At 42.0% G+C, this 20,197-nt stretch overlaps 1 protein-coding gene across 6 annotated transcripts in view; it reads left to right on the top strand.

Moving 5' to 3' along the window:
• Positions 1-20,197, top strand: part of CROCC2 (ciliary rootlet coiled-coil, rootletin family member 2) — a 468,757-nt gene that overhangs the window by 278,578 nt on the left and 169,982 nt on the right. For 5 of the 6 annotated variants that reach the window (XM_063915774.1, XM_063915775.1, XM_063915772.1 and 2 more), the window contains exons 11-15: positions 8,279-8,368; positions 9,326-9,517; positions 10,608-10,789; positions 19,063-19,245; positions 19,913-20,057. In XM_063915774.1, coding sequence (XP_063771844.1) covers positions 8,279-8,368; positions 9,326-9,517; positions 10,608-10,789; positions 19,063-19,245; positions 19,913-20,057 — 792 coding nt within the window. The remainder of the gene's footprint in view (positions 1-8,278; positions 8,369-9,325; positions 9,518-10,607; positions 10,790-19,062; positions 19,246-19,912; positions 20,058-20,197) is intronic. The other variant, XM_063915776.1, reaches the window with a different exon arrangement.

Genomic DNA, 20,197 nt, shown 5'->3' with positions numbered 1-20,197 from the left:
GTTGCGTCATTTATTGTACTCCTGAAGGTGTATTCTTGGACATTCCTGAGAATCACGCTCAGGAAGTACGAGACATGTTAGACTCCCCATCAAAATTAATGTCACATCCCATTATGACAAATAGGAATCCATCCCAAATAGAAGAGATGACATCTCAGATACCAGAGTCACTTTGGACAAAAGATGGACAGGACACTGGATTAATGGCAAACGTAGCTCCAGTAGTTGTACAAGTAAAAGATGGTAGGATAGCTCCAAAAATCCCACAGTATCCTCTGAAGCCAGAGGTGGAGTTAGGAGTTTTCCCAGTAATAGAGCGCTTGCTACAACAGGGCATTCTAGTAAGAACGTCCAGCACAGCAAATAGTCCCATCTTCCCTGTTAAAAAGAGTGGGGGGAGGGGTTACAGGCTAGTGCTGGATCTAAGGGGGATTAACAAAATAGTTGAGAGTCAGTTCCCCGTAGTGCCTAATCCAGCTGTCATCCTAATGCAAATTCCTCCCACTGCCAAATTTTTCACTGTTATTGACCTCTGCTCCGCATTCTTTTCGGTACCTCTGCACCCTGACAGCCAATATTTGTTTGCATTCACATACAGAGGAGTCCAATACACGTGGACTCGGTTACCCCAAGGTTTCATAGATAGTCCAAGTATATTTTCTCAGGCTTTGCATGATTGCTTACAGTCTTTCCAACCAGAGAGTGGATCAGTACTGATACAGTATGTAGATGATTTACTACTGTGTTCAGATTCGCTGGAAGCTTCCCTGAAGGATACGAAACAGCTCCTGTTTCATCTTTCAGACACAGGACATAAGGTTTCCAAAGACAAGTTGCAATTATGCCAAACTAAGGTAAAATATTTGGGACACTGTCTAACACAAGGACTGAGACACCTGACCGCTGATAGAATCCAAGCCATTAGAGACATGACACTGCCACAAACCCAGCAACAGATCAGGACGTTTTTAGGAATGTGTGGGTATTGCCGTAATTGGATCCCAGGGTTTTCCATATTGGCGTTACCTTTGCAGGAAATGGTCTCCTCAAACAAACCTGATAGGATCTCGCATACAGACGAATCCGAAACAGCATTTGAGAGACTCAAACAGTGCCTAACGCAGGCGCCAGCACTAGGTATGCCAGACTATGGGAAACCCTTTGAACTATACGGAACAGAAAGTGCTGGTTGCGCAGCAGGTGTACTAACCCAAAAGCACGGTGACGCCAGCAGGCCAGTTGCATACTACAGCGCTCAGCTAGACACGGTAGCGCGATCCCTCCCCACATGCTTGCGTAGCGTTGCGGCGATAGCATTGCTAGTGACAAAAAGCGAAGATGTCGTGCTAGGCCACAACCTCACAATCCATACACCACATGCGGTATCTGCCTTATTGAATTCTGCCCAAACCAGACACGTCTCATCAGCAAGGTTTACAAGATGGGAATTGGCATTAATGGCCCCAGTAAACATCACCATAAGGAGATGCAGCGCATTAAATCCTGCAACATTTCTCCCAGGTGTGCCTGGTCAGACACAAAGGGTGGAAGGTGAGAGTGATGGGGAAGGAGGATTTAATACAAAGGAAGATGCACATGATTGTATGGAATATTTGACCCAAAATTTTACCGCAAGGCCTGACATCAGTGACAATCCACTGGAAGATGCAGAACTCACGTTCTACACTGACGGTAGTTGTCATAGACAGTCAGACTCGGGAGACTTGTGTACTGGATACGCAGTCGTAAATGACCAAGACACCATAGAAGCGGAACCGCTAGGCCCACCTCACTCAGCCCAGGTTGCTGAACTGGTCGCCCTAACCAGAGCATGTGAATTGGCTAAGGGTAAGTCAGCCAATATCTACACCGATTCTAGATACGCCTTCGGGGTAGTACATGATTTCGGAGCCCTATGGCGCCTCAGAAATTTCATGACGGCAGCTGGTACACCGATAGCGCATGCAGCTTATATAAAAAGGCTTCTAACAGCGATACAGGAACCAGACAGAGTGGCTGTTATCAAATGTAAAGCACATACATATAGCCAAGACCCAGTATCCCTTGGTAACAGCCGAGCAGACGAAGCCGCAAAGCTTGCAGCTGCTACCCCCATACAGACAGACACCACACAACTGATGGTATTTAATACCATCAACACACAGAAGTTGTGTGAGATGCAGAATTTGTGTTCCACACAGGAAAAGGCAGTCTGGAAGGCAAAGGGATATGGCCAGGAGTCCTCAGGGCTCTGGACGGATGGACATGGTAAACCAGTGGCCCCCAGGACATACCTTCCATGTCTGGCTGAAGCAGCTCACGGGTTGACTCATCTAGGCAAGGAGGGAATGTGCAAATTGGTAAGAGCATACTGGTGCGCCCCAGGATTCTCCTCTCATGCGGGTAAAAGAGCAATGTCATGCCTTACCTGTCTGAGAAAGAATATTGGAAAAGCAATACCTACAGAACCATCCCATATCCCACCTGCCGGCGGCCCTTTTCAGGTAATACAAATTGACTTCATTCAATTACCCCCATGTCGGAATCTGAAATATGTACTTGTTTGTATAGATGTTTTCTCGAATTGGGTCGAAGCATTTCCTGCAGCTACAAATACCGCTATGTTTACAGCTAAGAAAATTGTGCAGGAATTTGTATGTAGATATGGTATCCCTAGAATAATCGAAAGTGATAGGGGTACCCATTGTACCGGTGATGTCTTTCAAGGAATGTGTAAATTAATGGGTATTGATAGCAAGCTGCACACTCCGTACCGTCCACAGGCGAGTGCGAAGGTCGAAAGAGTGAACAGCACTATTAAAAATAAATTGAGTAAAGTAATGGCAGAGACAGGATTGACGTGGCCAGAAGCTTTACCCATTGTTTTGTATAGCATCAGAACCACTCCCAGGTCCCCTCTTAACCTGTCCCCTTTTGAAATTCTGTTTGGTCGACAACCGCATGTCATGATTAACCCTCAGGATGATTTGAAATGTAACAATGAAGTAACTGTAAAATACTTGATTAACATGAGTAAGCAGTTGAGGAATCAAAATGATAATCTGAAGTTGGTGATTCCTGATTTACCAGATAGTAATTGTCATGACATTGAACCTGGGGATTATGTAATGATACGAAATTTTCTACGCTCAGGTTGTCTTATTGATAGATGGGAAGGACCATACCAGGTCTTATTGACTAGCACCACAGCATTGAAGGTTGCTGAGAGAGAGACTTGGGTCCATTCATCCCACTGCAAAAAGGTTGCTGATCCAGAGAAGTCCCGTGATAAGGAACAGACGGTAGAGGTTGTATCACTGGAGTGTCTGTTCCAGGAGGACTGAGGCGGCACCTGAGCCTTGAAGACCGAAAGCAGTTGTTGACTCCCTTCTCCCTTTTATTGTTTTTCTCCACTTCCCATCCCCTCTCCCTTAAAATTTCTTTTTCCCCCCTTCTCATTCTTCTCTATTTCCTCCTCAAAGATGGACTTGCCCCAAGAGACTGTGATCCGGATTTTGATGTTAACCATGATGTTGACCAGAGCAGTCTGTTCCGGCGAGAGTACCATAGAGGTCGAGAGAGGTTCTGGAATGGGTTCCGATTATGATGATGGAGGCGTAGTTTTCCAAGATCAACCAAACCAACAAGCAAAGGCGAGTATCAGAAAACGATCCGATAGAAGAAATTGTGATGGATTGTTAGCTGAAGAAAACTGTATCTGTAGGCTCTGTGACAATTTGATTGAGGATGGGTGCATAAAGAAATGCCAATCCAGTTTTAATATCCATATGGACCGGCATCCATTGAGTGACTATCACTCCTTAGTGGGTAACGTATTAAACCAAACAGATTGTTGGGTATGCTCTCAAGTACCTCAGGGTCATAGCAAATCAGGGCTAGTACCATTTCCTTTAACGTTAGGGGAGGTACTTGAGCTAAGTGGTGGGAGACCGGTGGACCGGAGGTTTAACATCTCCAGCCCTCCTAGTTTGAAGCTTCACCAATACCATGTGGATAGGTCCCTCTTATGTTTTAATATCTCCAATCCCCGTAAGCCGGGAAATTGGGAAGTGTCATGGAGCAACCTTACCATGACCTTTTCACACAGAGCAGATAGAATGCCTACAGATACAGAGCTTGTACGCCACATAGCCAGTAGAGGAAAATCTTTCCGGTATCGATATACCTTAGGAAATAGGATTACTAGAGTTGGAGAAGTATCACCAGGATACTGTGCACATATCGTACAAACTGATACGTGCATTAAGCAGATGGAAGAATTAGGGTCAGGAGAGTTCACCTGGAAGGTGTGTAATATGGTAATGTCCTTCTCCGTCCCATATGTTCTCCCCGATGATGCATATTTCATATGCGGGAGAAAGGCGTACAAGTGGCTTGCCCCAAACTCTGAAGGATTGTGTTATATTGGAAAAGTATTGCCTGAAGTGATGACTGTTACACATGACAAAATGAAGGACATACACCGTGGTGCCCAAGCTCCTTATACTCACACTCATTACGAGCACCGAGTTAAAAGACAACTGTCAGAAAGGTTAGAGCATCCGGCCTCTGATCTTATCCATGAATCCACCGGGATTCAGGTTCTGGTAGCGTTAGATTTCACTCGCACCGCTCGAGGAGTGATGAATTATAGATACATTTCCGCACTCGCCAATTTGTTAGATAATATCACTGAAATGTATGATGACACGTTCAGATACACTGGAAGAGAACTTCAAGCTTATAAAACAGAACTAGTTCAGCATAGGATGGTTCTTAATTATCTTACAGCAGTAACAGGCGGATATTGTGTTACATTGGCAACACAGTACGGCATAAAGTGTTGCACGTACATCACGAATAGCACCGAGGATCCGGTAGAGGTCATAGACCAAAAGATGGACGATATTCTCCAATTAAAGTGGGAATTTCGCCGAAAACACAATCTCACCCTTGCTGCTGTAGGTAATGAGCTGACTAGTTGGGTGTCATGGTTGAACCCGCGAAATTGGTTCTCCGGTTTGGGAGACTGGGCTCAAGGAGTCATAATGGATGTTGGAAAGTTTCTCCTATGTATTTTAGGTGTTGTTATATCTATTGGATTGATATTTAGATGCGGGCAGGCTTTAATGAGGTGCAAACAAAGTACAAGAGTGATGAGCTTGAGGAGTGAGGAAACTGTAATTAACCTGGATTTGATTTATGACCCAATGATAGAAACCATGATGTGATGAAAATGCGATTATAAGGTCCGTTTCTTTCACCTGTTTTTCTGCTTTTTCTCCAAGATACAAAGACCCCCTTGGACGAGGAAGTTGACGAGACGCTATACAGACAACAGACAAGCACCAAAGATGAAGTTTTGACCACTTAAGAAATGGACATTTGATGAACTTTGCCATGGATCCCCAGTTTCCCTAGTATTCTTAAACTCACGCTAGCCCAACATTTTTGTAAATCTGATGGCACTGACAAAGCTATTTGCTCATGCCCAAGGAGCAATACAGCGCAAAGAAGACGACTCTCAACAGATACCGAACAAAACTTCAACAACAGATGTACATTTCCCTGACATAGAATATCATTGCATTTTCCATAAGTGTTCTTTATCTTCATCTCTACAACCCTCAGGTAATAACACACATAGTATAGGGAATACAGGCACAGATATCAGCAATCACATATTCCCCCATTCATGTATCATCAACTAAAATGTGCTCCCCATTTTGTTCAAAAGCCGAAAAGAGCTCGGTAAAGTTTGACAGCCCATCCACAGACCTGTACCACGGGATAAGAAGGAATTCAAATGTATACTTCGCAATACCTCGAAGCTTGATTTACCACACGTACGGCACGATGATACATGACCCTCCAAACATGGACTCATACACACATGCTTCTGCTTTCTCACTAGGTCATACCCTCTTCTCACCTACTCCACTCTTCTTCCTTACCCCACCATGGAAATCAATTAACCCCTGACTTACATTTTTCTCCTTTTGAAATGTTTTAGAAGGTGGCAGTTATTATTGACTGCCAAAGGGTGGACTGTCAAAGTCAGAAAAATGTTTCTATACACATTGCCATATTTGCACCTCACCCTGGTACGCGCTGCGCATGCGTGCGCTTTCCCGTGAAGGCGCATACCCGCTACTGTGTGCACTCGCTCGCACTCGGTATGCGTATTTACGGTAAGGAGTATGTAGTCGTAGCGTGCGACCCAATCGTTACATATTTCCACAATTAATGTAGTTTGTAGATCATGGTCCCTTTGATAGATTCTGAAAGTTTGGTTAATATAGAATGTCCCTGAACGGAGGAATCCCTCTTTGTATTGTAGGAAGGGTCTAACAGGAGTCATACAGCAGTGTTTGGTACCCATCGGAAGAGTATTTAATTAACAATATTCCGGTGTTGGTTTAGAGCGTATTAATCGCTCGTGCAGATAGTTATGGACATAAGAAGTTTATGTCCATTTCTATTATTTACTCATACTCAGGTATGCGGCGGGAAACCCAGTTTCCCACCCACCTGAGCTGTTGGAAATCGTCACAGCCCACCTGTATGAATCAACCTATGACCTTTTGTTATGATGCAGGGCCGAATTCCTTCGTCCAATGGACAATGGGATTGTAGGGACTATGAGATTGCATTGTGTGTGGGGCATAAATAGGTAGGCCGACCATATCCAACTTCACTCTCATCAACGGTTTTCTTGCTGATAATCGGGAGCTGGATATCGAGGCGCATGCGATCATACCCTTTGTGCGTAAGTTTCTCTCCGTAATCATTGTCTTACTGTGAGCCAATTTCTCTCATCTCTCTCCATTTCTCTCTCTCTCTCTCCCTTCTCTTTTCTCTCACATCTCCCCTAGACTAGTATTGTATTGTATTAGATAGTATCGTATTTTGGTTAGGAAGTATCTGTTATATTGTAGTGTATCATTTGTACTGTTATTCTCTTTTACAAGTATATTAGATATAATACAGTTAATAGGCTTTGGACCCTAAACCAGTATCTGTGTATTTCCTATAGTTTTAAGTGTTCACTTGAGCGTCGGTGACGCTCAAGCAGCTTTGTAGTTAGTCAGGTTACACAAGGTTGCACTTACACCCTGTATTCACATTAAGGTATTCTGTGTATTTCATTGATAAAAGGTTTAGACATAAAGGTATAGCGTTGTGAGCGTCTGCGCCGCTGGTGATCTCCTCGTGGTCTCGAGCGTCCGCTACGCCATAGCGAATCATTACTCTAGTCATCGCCAATAACGTGCTGTCCTGTGATCTCTGGGCCGTGAGCGAACGTGACGCTTGAGCGTCTCGCCTACGGCTAAGCGATCGTTACGCAACTAGCGTACCCTTACGGTACTTCTTAAGTAAACCGCGTACAGTGTTCTTAGACTTCATTAAGGGTTGTTTATACGACAAAAGATTTTAGCATTGTCACAGTATTCTAGGCAAATATGACAAATATACTAAAAGCTTGGTAGCCAGCCATTTGTAAGCCATACCAGTTTTATTCTAAGTAAGAAATCTGAACTGACTGTGCAAAGTGTCTAGGCAGAAGATCTATTAGATGGCTTTGTGGGACATGCTCCTATTAATGTGCATTGTAAATGATTCCGTTTTGGGTTATTCATACAAGATTAAAAAAAAAAACATTCAGTAATATTATTTTGTCTAAATAACAATTGTAACAATCTGCAGCTTTATTGAGTCTCTCCTAAAGCTAGATACACACTATACAATTATTGGTCCGGTTTGCCAATAATTGGAAGAACTACCAAAGTTATTGTATAGTGTGTACGAACGATCGCAGATAATTCGGGAAAATCTTTCCAACACACACGAACAATCGATTTTCCTGTCTATCGTCCCAAACCAACAATATCTGCCACAATCTCCAGATACTGAGCAGTGTGTGTGCGTTCTCAATAATTTGCCTATATTTCCTATGTTTTCCTCTCACTACATCATCCTACTTGTGAGCGGACATATGCAAATGCAGTGTGATTTGGCAGAAAATTGGTAACATTAAAAATAAAATCTTTTAGTGTGTAGCTCAGATATTGGTGCCTACAATTTCCCGAAAAATTGTCCGATTGTCGGGCTGACCAAAAAAAATCTGACAGTATGTACCTAGCTTTAGTTATCAATTAAAATCTGAAGATATCTTCTATATGTTACTGACAGCTGAGGTTCACTCTCCTCATTATAGGTACAAAAATGACAGTCTAGAAAACGTTAATTAATTGTATATATGTGACTTCTATTGCAGGAGAATGAAGGGTGTGACACCTGGCAAGAGCTGGAGGGGTTCAGGAAAGAGTGTGATTCATTACAGCAAAGCTTACATACCATCACACAGGTATGTATGTAACAGTGTAATGTATATACAGTAATGTTTCATACAAAGGGATAATGCACTCTATAGTCTAATGAATGTACAGTGCCCTGCTTAGTTATTGCTTCTCAGTAGGAAACCTTAGTTTGAGGCCTTGTCATAGAATACTTCAAAATAATTTCACTTACTACTGTATTACTAATATTATTGTGCAGCATTGTCCTCATCAGTAAGGACAATTAGGATGGCAATATATCAATGAGGTCATGATCTGTCCTAAAATCTGAATGTACTTTAGATAACATGGTTTCCACTGTGTAAACAAAGGGGTCAAACTCAGCAGAGACCTCATACTTAAAATGTGGAACTTCTGCATGTAGGGATGAAAGTTTTGGGATTATTCCCATTGTTAGGGGCTGCTTTGGGACATTCTAAGTGTTCCAGTGCTCCCCACAGATGTAGGAGGAAATTGAATATTTTGAACTTACAGTAAATCCTTTTCTCTGATTTGATGGGAGACACTGAATCCCCTCTCTTTCACTCTTTTTGTTCTTTGATTCTTCTATGAATTGTCCTAGTTGGCTCTGGTTGGGCAGCGTTTCACTTTCATTCTCATTGTACTAAACCTCCCTCTTTTACGCGCTTAAAAATCTGTTTTCAGAGAAACCAATAGGGGTATAGGGGGGGCAGAAGCCGGAGCTTAAACAGTTAATTTGTAAGTGCCTAGGCTTCTCGTGCCAGTGCTATACCCAGAGTCCTCCGAGGAACAGGAGAAAAATATTGAACAAAAGTACAGAAGCATATTATTTACTTGTATGCTTAATGTGCAGTCCATTATCTTTGGGTGTTTTCGGTTTCCTTCATCTCTAACGCACGCACTTCACAGATGTTCCCAAACTGTAGTCCATTTCTGGCATTATCACCGTTGGTCACCGTCTCTCTGGAATGCCTTTGACAGGTGTTTTCTTGTTGTTTTCCCAGATGTGTCAAGCAGATAGTACAAAGCTTGAGTTGATGATGACAGAGACTCCAGGAGGAGATACTGTTGATGACCTGAAATGTTCTGTCTCTCCAAGTAGGAAATCTCCTACTCGCATGCGTATCTCTTATAGGCAAGACACAGCTATAAAGGCAGTTCAGAGTGCTCTGCAGAGACACCAGGAGAGAGAGAAGGTAAGGCAGGACCATGGCGGTTATTCAGATCCCTTAGCTATTGCTACAGAATGCGCTATTATCGGTACTTTGCGCATGCACAGGAATGAACAGGTCCAGTGATGAAGGTAGCAGGACGGCAGCAGACTGTCAGCGATTGACAGTCTGCTGCTGTCTGGGGGGCCGGAGGCTTCTGTTTGTTAAAATAGAGGTGTGTCACCTTCATTTATGGGAAGGGAAGAGGCCAGGGATCTCCATCATAGGACAGAGATTTCCTGGCCTCTGCGACGGGCGGCTTACGTTGCTCCATAGGCGCTGCAAGCTGGCCAATAATGAGTGAGAGATCCGATGCTGCATACTAGGACGCAGGTTGTGTCACTACTGCAGCAGGAGACGTCTGCTTGTAAAGATGTCTCCTGCTGCTGCATTACCATACAGCACTTACAAGGAAGCAGCAGTGATAGCAACTCAAACCACATATGAATTGGGGACATTTATTAAATAAATAGTAAAAATTTAATTGTTAGCTAGTGTCTGTGAAAAGTAAGTTGGGCATACGTTATCTGATCACCCTCCCTTCATGCATCCGGATCTACGTCAGATTTATCTTTACACGTACATAGATGTAAAAAAACTGCAATTACAGCACTCACTCGCCACTAAATATAGGGAGATACTAGCCCCTGCCTGGCCAAAAGCAAAACACTACCAGATCCACAGTAGCAATACTCCCTTACATCAAAATAGTGCCCCAGAATCCCCCCCCCCTCCCCCCCTTCTGCACATCCCCTTCAAAAGTAAGGTAGCGTCAGTCTGCATCCAGGAGCAAAACAAATACTGCGGCGCTGGGTCAATGGAGGTGGTGCCCCTTTCAGGATTAGCCTCCAATGTCTCTTTGGAAGTCCCGCCACTCAATTTCATGTTTCCAGTACATCTACAAATAATTATGATACTCTATCACATTAGTATCTGTTCAGAACAATAGGAACCTTTAATAGAATGTTTTGAATAGTATTCCTCACTTCTGGGACTACATAGTTGAAGACATACACAATCTATCAGCCTGTCTATACATATGCTTGTGCAACTCACAGTACATGTCCTTGTGCAGGAGCTGCAGTCTGAATTGGAAATGGCACAACAGTCCATGGAAGATACTAAGAGGGATCTTTTAGAAAACCTGCAGGATCTGGAGAGAGAAGGCCTTGAATTTAGGAGGCAGAAGGATGAGTTGCTGGAGAGCGTGAAACAAACATCTCAGAGATATCAGGCCAGCCTGGAATCCTTAACCAGGTATGGATATAACTTGTGTTTGATTTTCGCCATTTGAAATGCCTTCAATCAGTTGATACAGTTTATGTTAATTAAAATAAATATCTTTTGTTCAGTATTTAATACATACTGTTGTTGTATTTCTTTTGCATTATCTTACAATGATGGTTGTGGTTCCAAATCTAAGAGGTGAGTCATTGATTTTGCTGATAGTATCTTAAGTATTCTACCATAATGTTGTTGTTTTTTTATGGGCAGATGCCACCACTACTATTGTCATTTTACACACCCAGCATTACTACAAGTAAATATACATTGTAGTGTACGATGGATCTGTTCAAACATCACTAGGACCCAAGACAACACAGGACCATCCTGATGAAATATGATTAATTTCAATGATGTCCTATGGAAATGTATCCATGCAACTGTATTCATTCCGTGTAGCTTCCTCAGTTTATATTATTATTATTATTATTATTATTATTGTTCTTAAAGTGCTACATAGTTTCCACAGCCTTGTACTGGTAATAGACAATGTAACAGGGAAGGTTGACATATAGTAGATACAGTAAAAGATAACATATCTTAGAAACAGGCTAGAGCAACAATCCGACAAACTACTTAGGACGTGGACAAGCCACAAGGGTTTGGTAACTCACTGTGGGCCCATTTATAAAAAAATATTTGCGGCTTAAGGCACGTGTTTTCGGAGGGGTTACCACAAATATTTGTTATCCCCCCCCGAATATATCAAAGAATATATCTCCAATATCTGCTGTGATCCCTCCATTCCCGCCTACAGCCGCAACCCCCATAGGTTTCTATGGAGTATGCGATGCTGTCATATTAAGGATTGACCCACAGCTAATGCCATCTAAAGATGGCGTTAGCCTGTGGTAGCCTATGGGCTACAGATTGCATAATTAGTCAGCTGAACCCTGCCCACCAGTGGCCGCCTGTATGTTTGGTCAGCAGGACTGCGCATGCGCAGTAGTCCTGCTGCCACTCCGCATTGCAGGAGTGAGCTCCCTTTTGGAGCCTCTGTCTCTGCGGTTGCTGAATGATACATTGCCCTGGTGTAATCACAGCAAAAAGTAGCTAAGTATGACTTTAATTAGTCTCCACGATGACTGCTGAAGCAGCTGTTCATCTCACACCAGGATCACAGTGCTAAATCCAGCACACTGAGAAATGGAAAGCTATTGTATTTACTAGAGAAAAGCTTACTTGGAATTTTACTACATTGTTCTGGAGTACAGTTCAGAGACCATGAAGGAAGGAATGCTTATCTTGTTGCATTGTTAGGTTACATGTCTCTCACACTGCAGGATGTTTCAGTTTTACAGTGACTGACTAAAATTGTTTGGGGAATCATAAAAAAAAAGCAAGTACATAAGGGTTCAAGGAATATATAATTACTGAGAATTGATTTTTCTTTTCCTTACATGGCTGCCTAGTGCACTGTTATGTACAGTAGTACAGCATAATGAAGGCCTGGAGGAAGCACAGTAAATTACTGGCATGTAATAGTGAACTTTACACATTATCATGTTCAGTGTGTCAATGAAACACAGTTTGACACATCTTGGTTTGGTACAGATTCAAAGAGTAAAGCTGAGTACACACTGGGTGATGCTGAAATGCTGGCGAAGAAACGACTATATCGTTGAACGATATAGCATTCAATGTTATAGCGCGTACACAATGAACGTTTCCCAGTCATGCAGTTCAGCCCGACATGTTGTGCTGCATGTCAGCTCAATATTGGTGATCGCTGAACGATGTGCGGGAGCGTGCATCGTTCATAGTTCACCAATATTACCCCCATACACACTAGACGATATAAGCCTAAAAATAAACGATAACGGCATTTCTTTTGTTATTGTTTATTTTGTAGACTGAAAACGCCCAATGTGTACCCAGCTTTAGAAATCACAAAATGTATCCTAATAAGCAGAAGTTATGTAAATAGTCATCAACGGGGAGTAGTTACTATTCAGTTCAGATAGCAATGTCTTCAGTAGGTTGACTGACACATACCCTACATATTGATGACAAAGAAAGGTTGAGATTGTTTTCTGTTTCCTTTCTGACAATGGTAATTCTATCATAGGTATTCTACATATAGCATGATATTCACTCACTTCTCTACGTTCTCATTTTGTTGATGCATGTTGTTGATTAGATCGGTTAGGTAATTTGGACCTGTGGCCAATTCATAGTGGAATCAGCCTGAAATTCACGAGAATGCAGCATACCAATTAATTTTTTATTTAATACGCCAAGTATCAGTGATGTCACAAAATCCTAGAGAAGTGGTAGGTTGACTATTGTGTGGCTGCCTCTGCTGTCTGTAGCCTTACTGAGGTGGATTGTCTATATCCAGAGGCAATGAGTTCGCTCACCGTTTTAGGATGTACAGTGACAGCCACTTGTCCTCGTTTCTGTGTTACTGTCACCCTCTGCTGGAAGATGCAGAGCCCACATGACATGCATCTAATCTATATACTGTATGCCACTCCACTGTCCACTTCATATAGGCTTTTCAAATTCATTGCATGCTGTGTCGTTTGCTCCTACCCTGATCTTGTAACATGTACTTCTTACATCTGTCTGGTGTATACTGCTACTGTACCTCAGGATGTAGAGGGCGTCTTAAGGACTGGGCACATAGTCAAATTGGAGATGTGTGTAAAGTGAACTGAACTGAACTCCCACCTGATCATAATGTACAATAGGAACTCAGGCCAACATCTTCTTGCTACCTCACAGTGACATTATTTTTAACTTAATACAGGGAGAAGTTAAAATCCGCGACAAGCACCCATCTGCCGGTGCTGCTCCACTCACTCTAGAGAGAGGTACCCGGGTACTGTTTTATTCACAGCAGCATGTTATGGTGCCACACTGATTGTCGCGGAGCTTACTCTCTCCTTCACTAAGCACCAGTACAGTATTTCACTTCAGCCAGTTTATCTGACTGAAGTGCTGCTCTCACTCAGAACTGTGCAGCTAACTTTGAAAGGGAATCCTGTTTATTCTACCTGTGTGAGTGTTCTGTAGGAGTGTGTTAGTTTGGTCCTGAAGAGGACACTGTTACATTCTGCTACTTTTTAACTTTTTTTTATATCTAAGATTGATAGTAATAAAAAAATGACAGCGTTTATAAATAAAACTTGAGAGTTTGTCCTGCTTTTTGTCCTTTCACTCTGTGAGTGAGTACTATAGCTTATCTGTCCTTGTTTTCTCACTTCTGTTATGGCAGGACAAGAGATCTCTTCAAGGCTAAAGCAGACAAGATTACTATTTATTACTCTTGCTAAAAATTACCAGGCTCAACTCAAGATAAATGATCACAAGATTGTTTGGAGCCGTAGTTCTTGTGTATGGCTTGCAGTCCTGGGGCGCGCAGAGTCACATGCACTGGATGTGAGCCATCTCACATGACAGAATCAGCCTGGCTAATGGCTTTATTGTGCTCCCTTGCTGAAAGAGTGCAAGGTCAACCTGGACGGACATAGTCACAAAAATTATGGTAGTGATGTCGGTACTACTTCGACAATATCATAAAAGTGGATCAAGCCTCTTCTTAGATCCCATCTACATCTGGTGATGTAGAATTTGCAGACGCATGTTTGAATAATAGATTTGTAAAAATCTCACCTGGTCCCATCTGATCGGTTAGTTTTATCACACACAAGGTGCCACAGGGTGTTTCTCACTAAGGAAGAAGCTATCAGCAGTCAGAAGGCATGTGTTTGCTCTGCTGTCTGTAGACAGGATATATGTTCTCCAATGCATGACAATGCTTGGAAGGATGGTATTCTGCTTTCTTTCAGTAATCCTGCAGATAGAACTTCTGGCCTGTTGGATTTGATTGACTTATATTAGAGTTCCAAATGTTTGAACTATCCCCTGTAGTCTTTCAGTCTCTTCTCTGGTGATTACAAAGGAAAACTATTTCCCTGGGGTGTCTCCTATCAATTAACTATTGGAACGATCAACATCAGCCTACAATGGCGTGGAGAAATAATACTTCATTTCCACATGGAGGGGTTCTGGTCCATTTCAGAAATAAAGTTAATAATAAACATATTGGAACTTCAAGCTATACTAAAGGCTGTCCTGGTGGCCCAACAGTTTCTTTGCAGAAAGCCTCTGCTCATGGCCAAGGCATACAGTCACAAGAACAGCATTCAAAGTTATTTGGCAATAATGGAAACAACCTAAATATTAAGCGACTTGAGTCCTGTTGGAGAAAGAGCGCTATATATATAAAATTATTATTATTATTATTATACTGGATGGAAAAACATGTTCTAGCAGTTTCAGTAGGCTACCTTCCAGGTTCAAAAATGGGAAGCATGACTATCTCAGTTGACACAAGATACATCCAGGGAAATGGTCCCTCCACCCAGAGGACTCCCAACAACTGGTGTAGCAGTGTGGTTAGCTACCAGTGGATCTCATGGCTACCAAGCTATACCAAAAGCTGTCACTTTACAGAGCAAGAGCTCAGAACCCACAGGCCTTCAAAGTGGATTTCATGATGATTCAATGGCACTATCGTCTAGGGTACAGTTATATTCATATTTGCATTACTTCTCAGAGACCTCACATAGATCAAATAATCCCATATTCCAGTAATCCCGCTGGCACCAAATTGACATCAATGATTCTTGTACACAGAAATCTTCTGTTTTGCACATGAACCTCCATGTCCTCTTTCCAATTGACTAGACTATATAAGTCATGGGCCATTTTTTACATCAGGATTTAGCCCTGTTGGATTTAATAGCACAGCTATTAATTCTCTAAGCCAATGGATATTTTTTAGCAAATCATAGACACGCTAGGAAGTCCTTATATCCAATGATTCATAATAATTATCATAGAATTTGGAAGTTATACATCTCCTTGTGATAAAGAAAAGGTTTTCATACATCTAAATTAAAATTCTACAGTGAATGTTAAATATATTATAAGGAAGGTGGCCTTTTCATTGGGCATTGCAGGTCTTGCAGCATTGTGCTTTCAATATCCATATTTAATTTCCCACCAATATATGGATGTTTTGCAGACTAGACCTTCTTTTTTACCTAAAGTTGTATCTAAATTTCACAAAAACTAGGACATTGTTATTCCTGTACTAATCCAGGATGAACCGTTTTAGCATTGAGATACCATTTCCCTCTTGGATGTGATTCGTGCTTAGTGAATTTACATAGATCTGCATTGCTATGGAATGCTGATGGTCTACTCATTTTATATGATGCATATTAACAGCAGTCAGTGGTCAGATGGACAACTACTGGCATTTGTCAGGTGTATATTTCGATTGTTCCGATTCCTGATTGCCTGGTTGTGCATTCCACCTATTAGGTGGGTGCCTCCTGGTCGGCGTGGCACAGGATCTCTTTGGCACAGTTGTGTAGGACTTATACTTGAACTTTCATTCAAATCATTTCAAAGTTTAATAATTTCATTGTATTTGTTAGCATTTGCTGTTGACAAGCTTATCTTCCCTAAGGGCTGCTTTTGGTAATCCCCAAGGTAGCAGTGTCCCGCAGTATGAATATAAGATGAAATAGGATTTTTGGTTCTTACCATTAAATTAATTCTTCTGAATCCATCTGGGGACACTGCTCCCACATTTCTACAACCATTACTTCTCTTCTAGCTTGACTGTTGTTCTATGTTTTCCTCTGGGCTTGGTTACTTAAACTGAGTTTGTATTGTATATTAAGCTCACATGGAATGTAGAGGAAAGGAATTTAGTCTTCATCAACAGTTTCAGTTTGAAGATGTGCTCTTTCCTTAAAGTGGTCTCCATACCCTAAGTGCCACCTGATAAATTCAGAGAAAAGAATTTAACAGTGAGTACTAAAAATAAAAATGTTTGGCTTCCTGGTGCATTGCTGTTGTCTTTTTCTTTTCTTTTTTGAAAGATTTTTTTGTTAGGCAAATTGATGGAAAGTAACACCAAGTCAATCCAACATCACAGTAAACATGGCGTTATATATGTGCAGTTAAAGCCACAAAATGTAAGCAAGAACCAGCATTGAAATAAAGGTGGATAAATGATGAAAACAAAAATGAATAAGTAATGAAAACAAACAGATGCATATTTTTTTCATTTGAGTAACGAGAAGTATGCCATTAACAGGTAGAGAGCATAAAAGTGAAAAGGAATTGTGATTGAATCAGTAATGAACTTGCAAATAAGGAAAGAGCACAGAGGAGAAAGAAAAAGAAAAAAGGATGGGGGGGGTAAAGCCAGTCGGGGTGCTAAACAACATCAGTGAACGTGATTGTCAGTAGGGCAAAGCTAAATAGTTAAGGGATACTTTATAGTAGGTAATCCAGGTAGGTAGTCTAGACATGGAGAAAGTCGGTGTATCATGAATAATTGAGATTAGTTCCATTCTGTAGGTTGACCAGACAGTATTGATGGTAGCTGGTAAGGATGGAGGTGTGGTGGATTACCATTGTGCAGCAATTTGGCATTTAGCTGTATTTAGTATATGGGTGATCAGTTTATATGTTGGTCATGGGATGTGTAAGATGGGTCAGGCTAGGAGGGAGTACAATGGTAAAGAAGGCATAGCAATAGCGACTATATTTTTAATTAGTTTATGGATTTATTTCCAGTGGTGCCGTATACAGGGGCAAGACCACCATATGTGTTGCAGGGATCCCTTTTGGCCACATAGGGAAGGCGGGTCGATACTAGGTACCAACGAGCATAGAGCTTGTATGCATTTTCTTTAATACGCACGGAAATGTAACATTTAGAGATTGCCAGTTTAATCTGGGACCATTCTTCAGGGGTAAGAACCTCACCTACATTGTGTTCCCAAGATAATTTAGGAGTATCTTTGGGGGGTTGACTGTGGGATAGCAAGATTTGATATAAAGAAGATATGAGCCCCTTAGAGGATTGATGATGGCAGGATATGGATTCCATGGGCGAAGTAGAGATGACGGAGGAGGGGTGTTCAAGAGAGTGGTAAAAATGTTGAATTTGCAAAAATGTAAAAAAGGCCACATGTGGGAGAGTAAAGCGGGATTGTAAACTAGCAAAGTCGAGGAAAGTACGTAAAGGAGCAATGTCGAGAGGAAAGAGGATATTATGGTGGGTCCAAAGATGAAACTGACGATGGTCCATACCTGGGAAAAGGCAGGGTTATTCCAAAGAGGGACCAGGAGTGGATGAAATGAGCAGTGCTTATCAAATCGAGAGCAGAAATCCCAGTTGGATAATGTGAACTGTATCGTAGGAAGAAAGGAAGTAGAAGTCAGGCGGCTAAAAGGAGAGCACCACAAAAGAGTAGAAGGAGAATACACTGAGAGTATGTGAGCTTTAATGGAAGTCCACACTCTCTGGTTCGTAGGAGCATGCCAGTGTACACAAAAAGTCAGTTGGACTGCTCGAAAATATTTGAGGAGAGCATGGATGCCAACATCCCCAGAGGTTTGGTGTTTCTGTAAGATACGCATTTTTACCCTAGGTTTCTTTCCAGCCCATATGAAATTAGAAATCTCCAGTTGAAGATGTTTAAGAGTCGTTGCAGGGACATGTATTGGGAGTGTTTACCAGACGAATAACAGGCAGGGGAGGATGTTCATCTTGACAGCCACCATGCGACCAAACCAGGAGATGAACCTCAGAAAGTTAGCAGCATATAACTGTTTGTAGGATTTGGTGAGATAAACTCCCAAGTATTTAAGTTTGCTGGGTTGCCATCCAAAAATATAGTCTGCTTGTAACAAATGGAGGTCCGACTGTGGTATGTTTAAATCCAGGAATTCAGTTTTATTTGCATTGATGTTATAATTCAAGTATAGGCCGTAGGTGCAAGCTTCTTCGAACAGGGTTGGGAGGGAGAGGCGGGGACTGGTCAGTGTCAACATCACGTTGTCAGCATATAACTCTGTCTTGTTATCTGTGTGTCCTACCTCGATACCCGTGATATTCTGATTAAGTCTGATCTTTGCGGCTAGTGGCTGCTTTACGAGGGTGAACAGCAGTGGGGAAAGAGGTCAGCCTTGACGGGTACCGTTATTGATTAGAAAGGGCTCGGAGGAATGGCCGAAACAGAGGGATTATGGTGAAGTGAATCAACACCCTGAAGAAAGGCTCCCTCAAACCCCATATTTATGAGAGTTTGTTGCAAAAAAGGCCAAGCGTCTTTTTCTTTAATACATGGGTTTTCACATTGTATAGCTGTGTAATGAAGGATGTGTAGAACAATAGAGCCCCTTCATCGTCAACGTATTTCTGTTCCCAGAGAGAAGGAAGCTATAGAAGAGTCCTTACAGACAGCACAACAGAGAACCGAGGCATCTCTCCTGGAGTTGGAGAGACTAAAGGCTGTGAATGCAGAATTACTGCGTCAGAGGGAAGTCTTGGAGGAGCAAAAGGAGGAATTGAACAGGGAACGGGACCGTAACCAAAAGGAGCTGGAAAGAGGGTCAGGAGAAGGAAGCTGTGATGTTACTTGGTTTACTGCTTTTATTATTTGCACAGTCATTCAGCAGATCCCATAACTTTTTCAGTGCATTACACTGGAGCAGTGTAAATTATTACAACAGTGTGCAACTGTGGGCCCCAGCTGCTTGGGAAGTCAGTAAGACTCTCCTGTAGTCTGGGATCACTGGTCACCAGAATTATTATCTTCCTATGTCAGATGGATGGCCTGTGATTGATGGTGATGTCTTCTCTCCAGCATGACTAACCAGTTGTAGTTACATTTTTCTGGGGCTGTCATGATCATCTTCTAATTCTGTAATGTAATGTGCTACATCTCTGCATAGACAATGTGTGCCCTCCCTGTGACACTGTGAGACACTTGTGAGGCTCCTGAAAAACATTATTTAGCCCACAAATGGCTTCTCTGTGGATTCTATATTGTTTATTAGTGAACAGGACAAGTCAGGGTTAGATCACCATTCATAATAAAATGTCGGGTCTACCTAATTTTTAAGACCACAGAAATTGAGTGATATCCAGACTCCTTGTGTGTACCTTTATGTTTGTGACTTGTGTAGTACCACAGACAAGTGGCTATTACATTTATCAGTGCAGCTGTAGCTGATCTTCAAATGACTGTGAAATATTTCTTTTGCATGCTGTTGTAGGCAAAGGACACAAGAGAAATTGGAAGAAAAGGTGTCCTTGCTGAAGAAAGACCTGGTTAATGTCAGGGAGGATCTGAGTCAAACAGTCCTGGAAAGAGATGTCCTGCAAGGGGAGAAGGAGGCTGTCAGCAGTGCCCTTTGCAAGGTCAGGCCATGAAATACAGAAACATTTATGGTTCTACGCTTGCTTCTCTGTTACTGTGATAATACTGTGGAGCTAGAAATACACCCTATGCATGCATTGTGCTGTTAGAATAAGAAGCTCATACTTTGTAGAGGTGAACT

The sequence above is a fragment of the Pseudophryne corroboree genome, chromosome 4 (genome assembly GCF_028390025.1).
Source record: "Pseudophryne corroboree isolate aPseCor3 chromosome 4, aPseCor3.hap2, whole genome shotgun sequence".
NCBI classification, from domain to species: Eukaryota; Metazoa; Chordata; class Amphibia; order Anura; family Myobatrachidae; genus Pseudophryne; species Pseudophryne corroboree.
The sequence above is the reverse complement of the archived record's forward strand: the minus strand, read 5'-3'. Positions and strand labels throughout refer to the sequence as shown.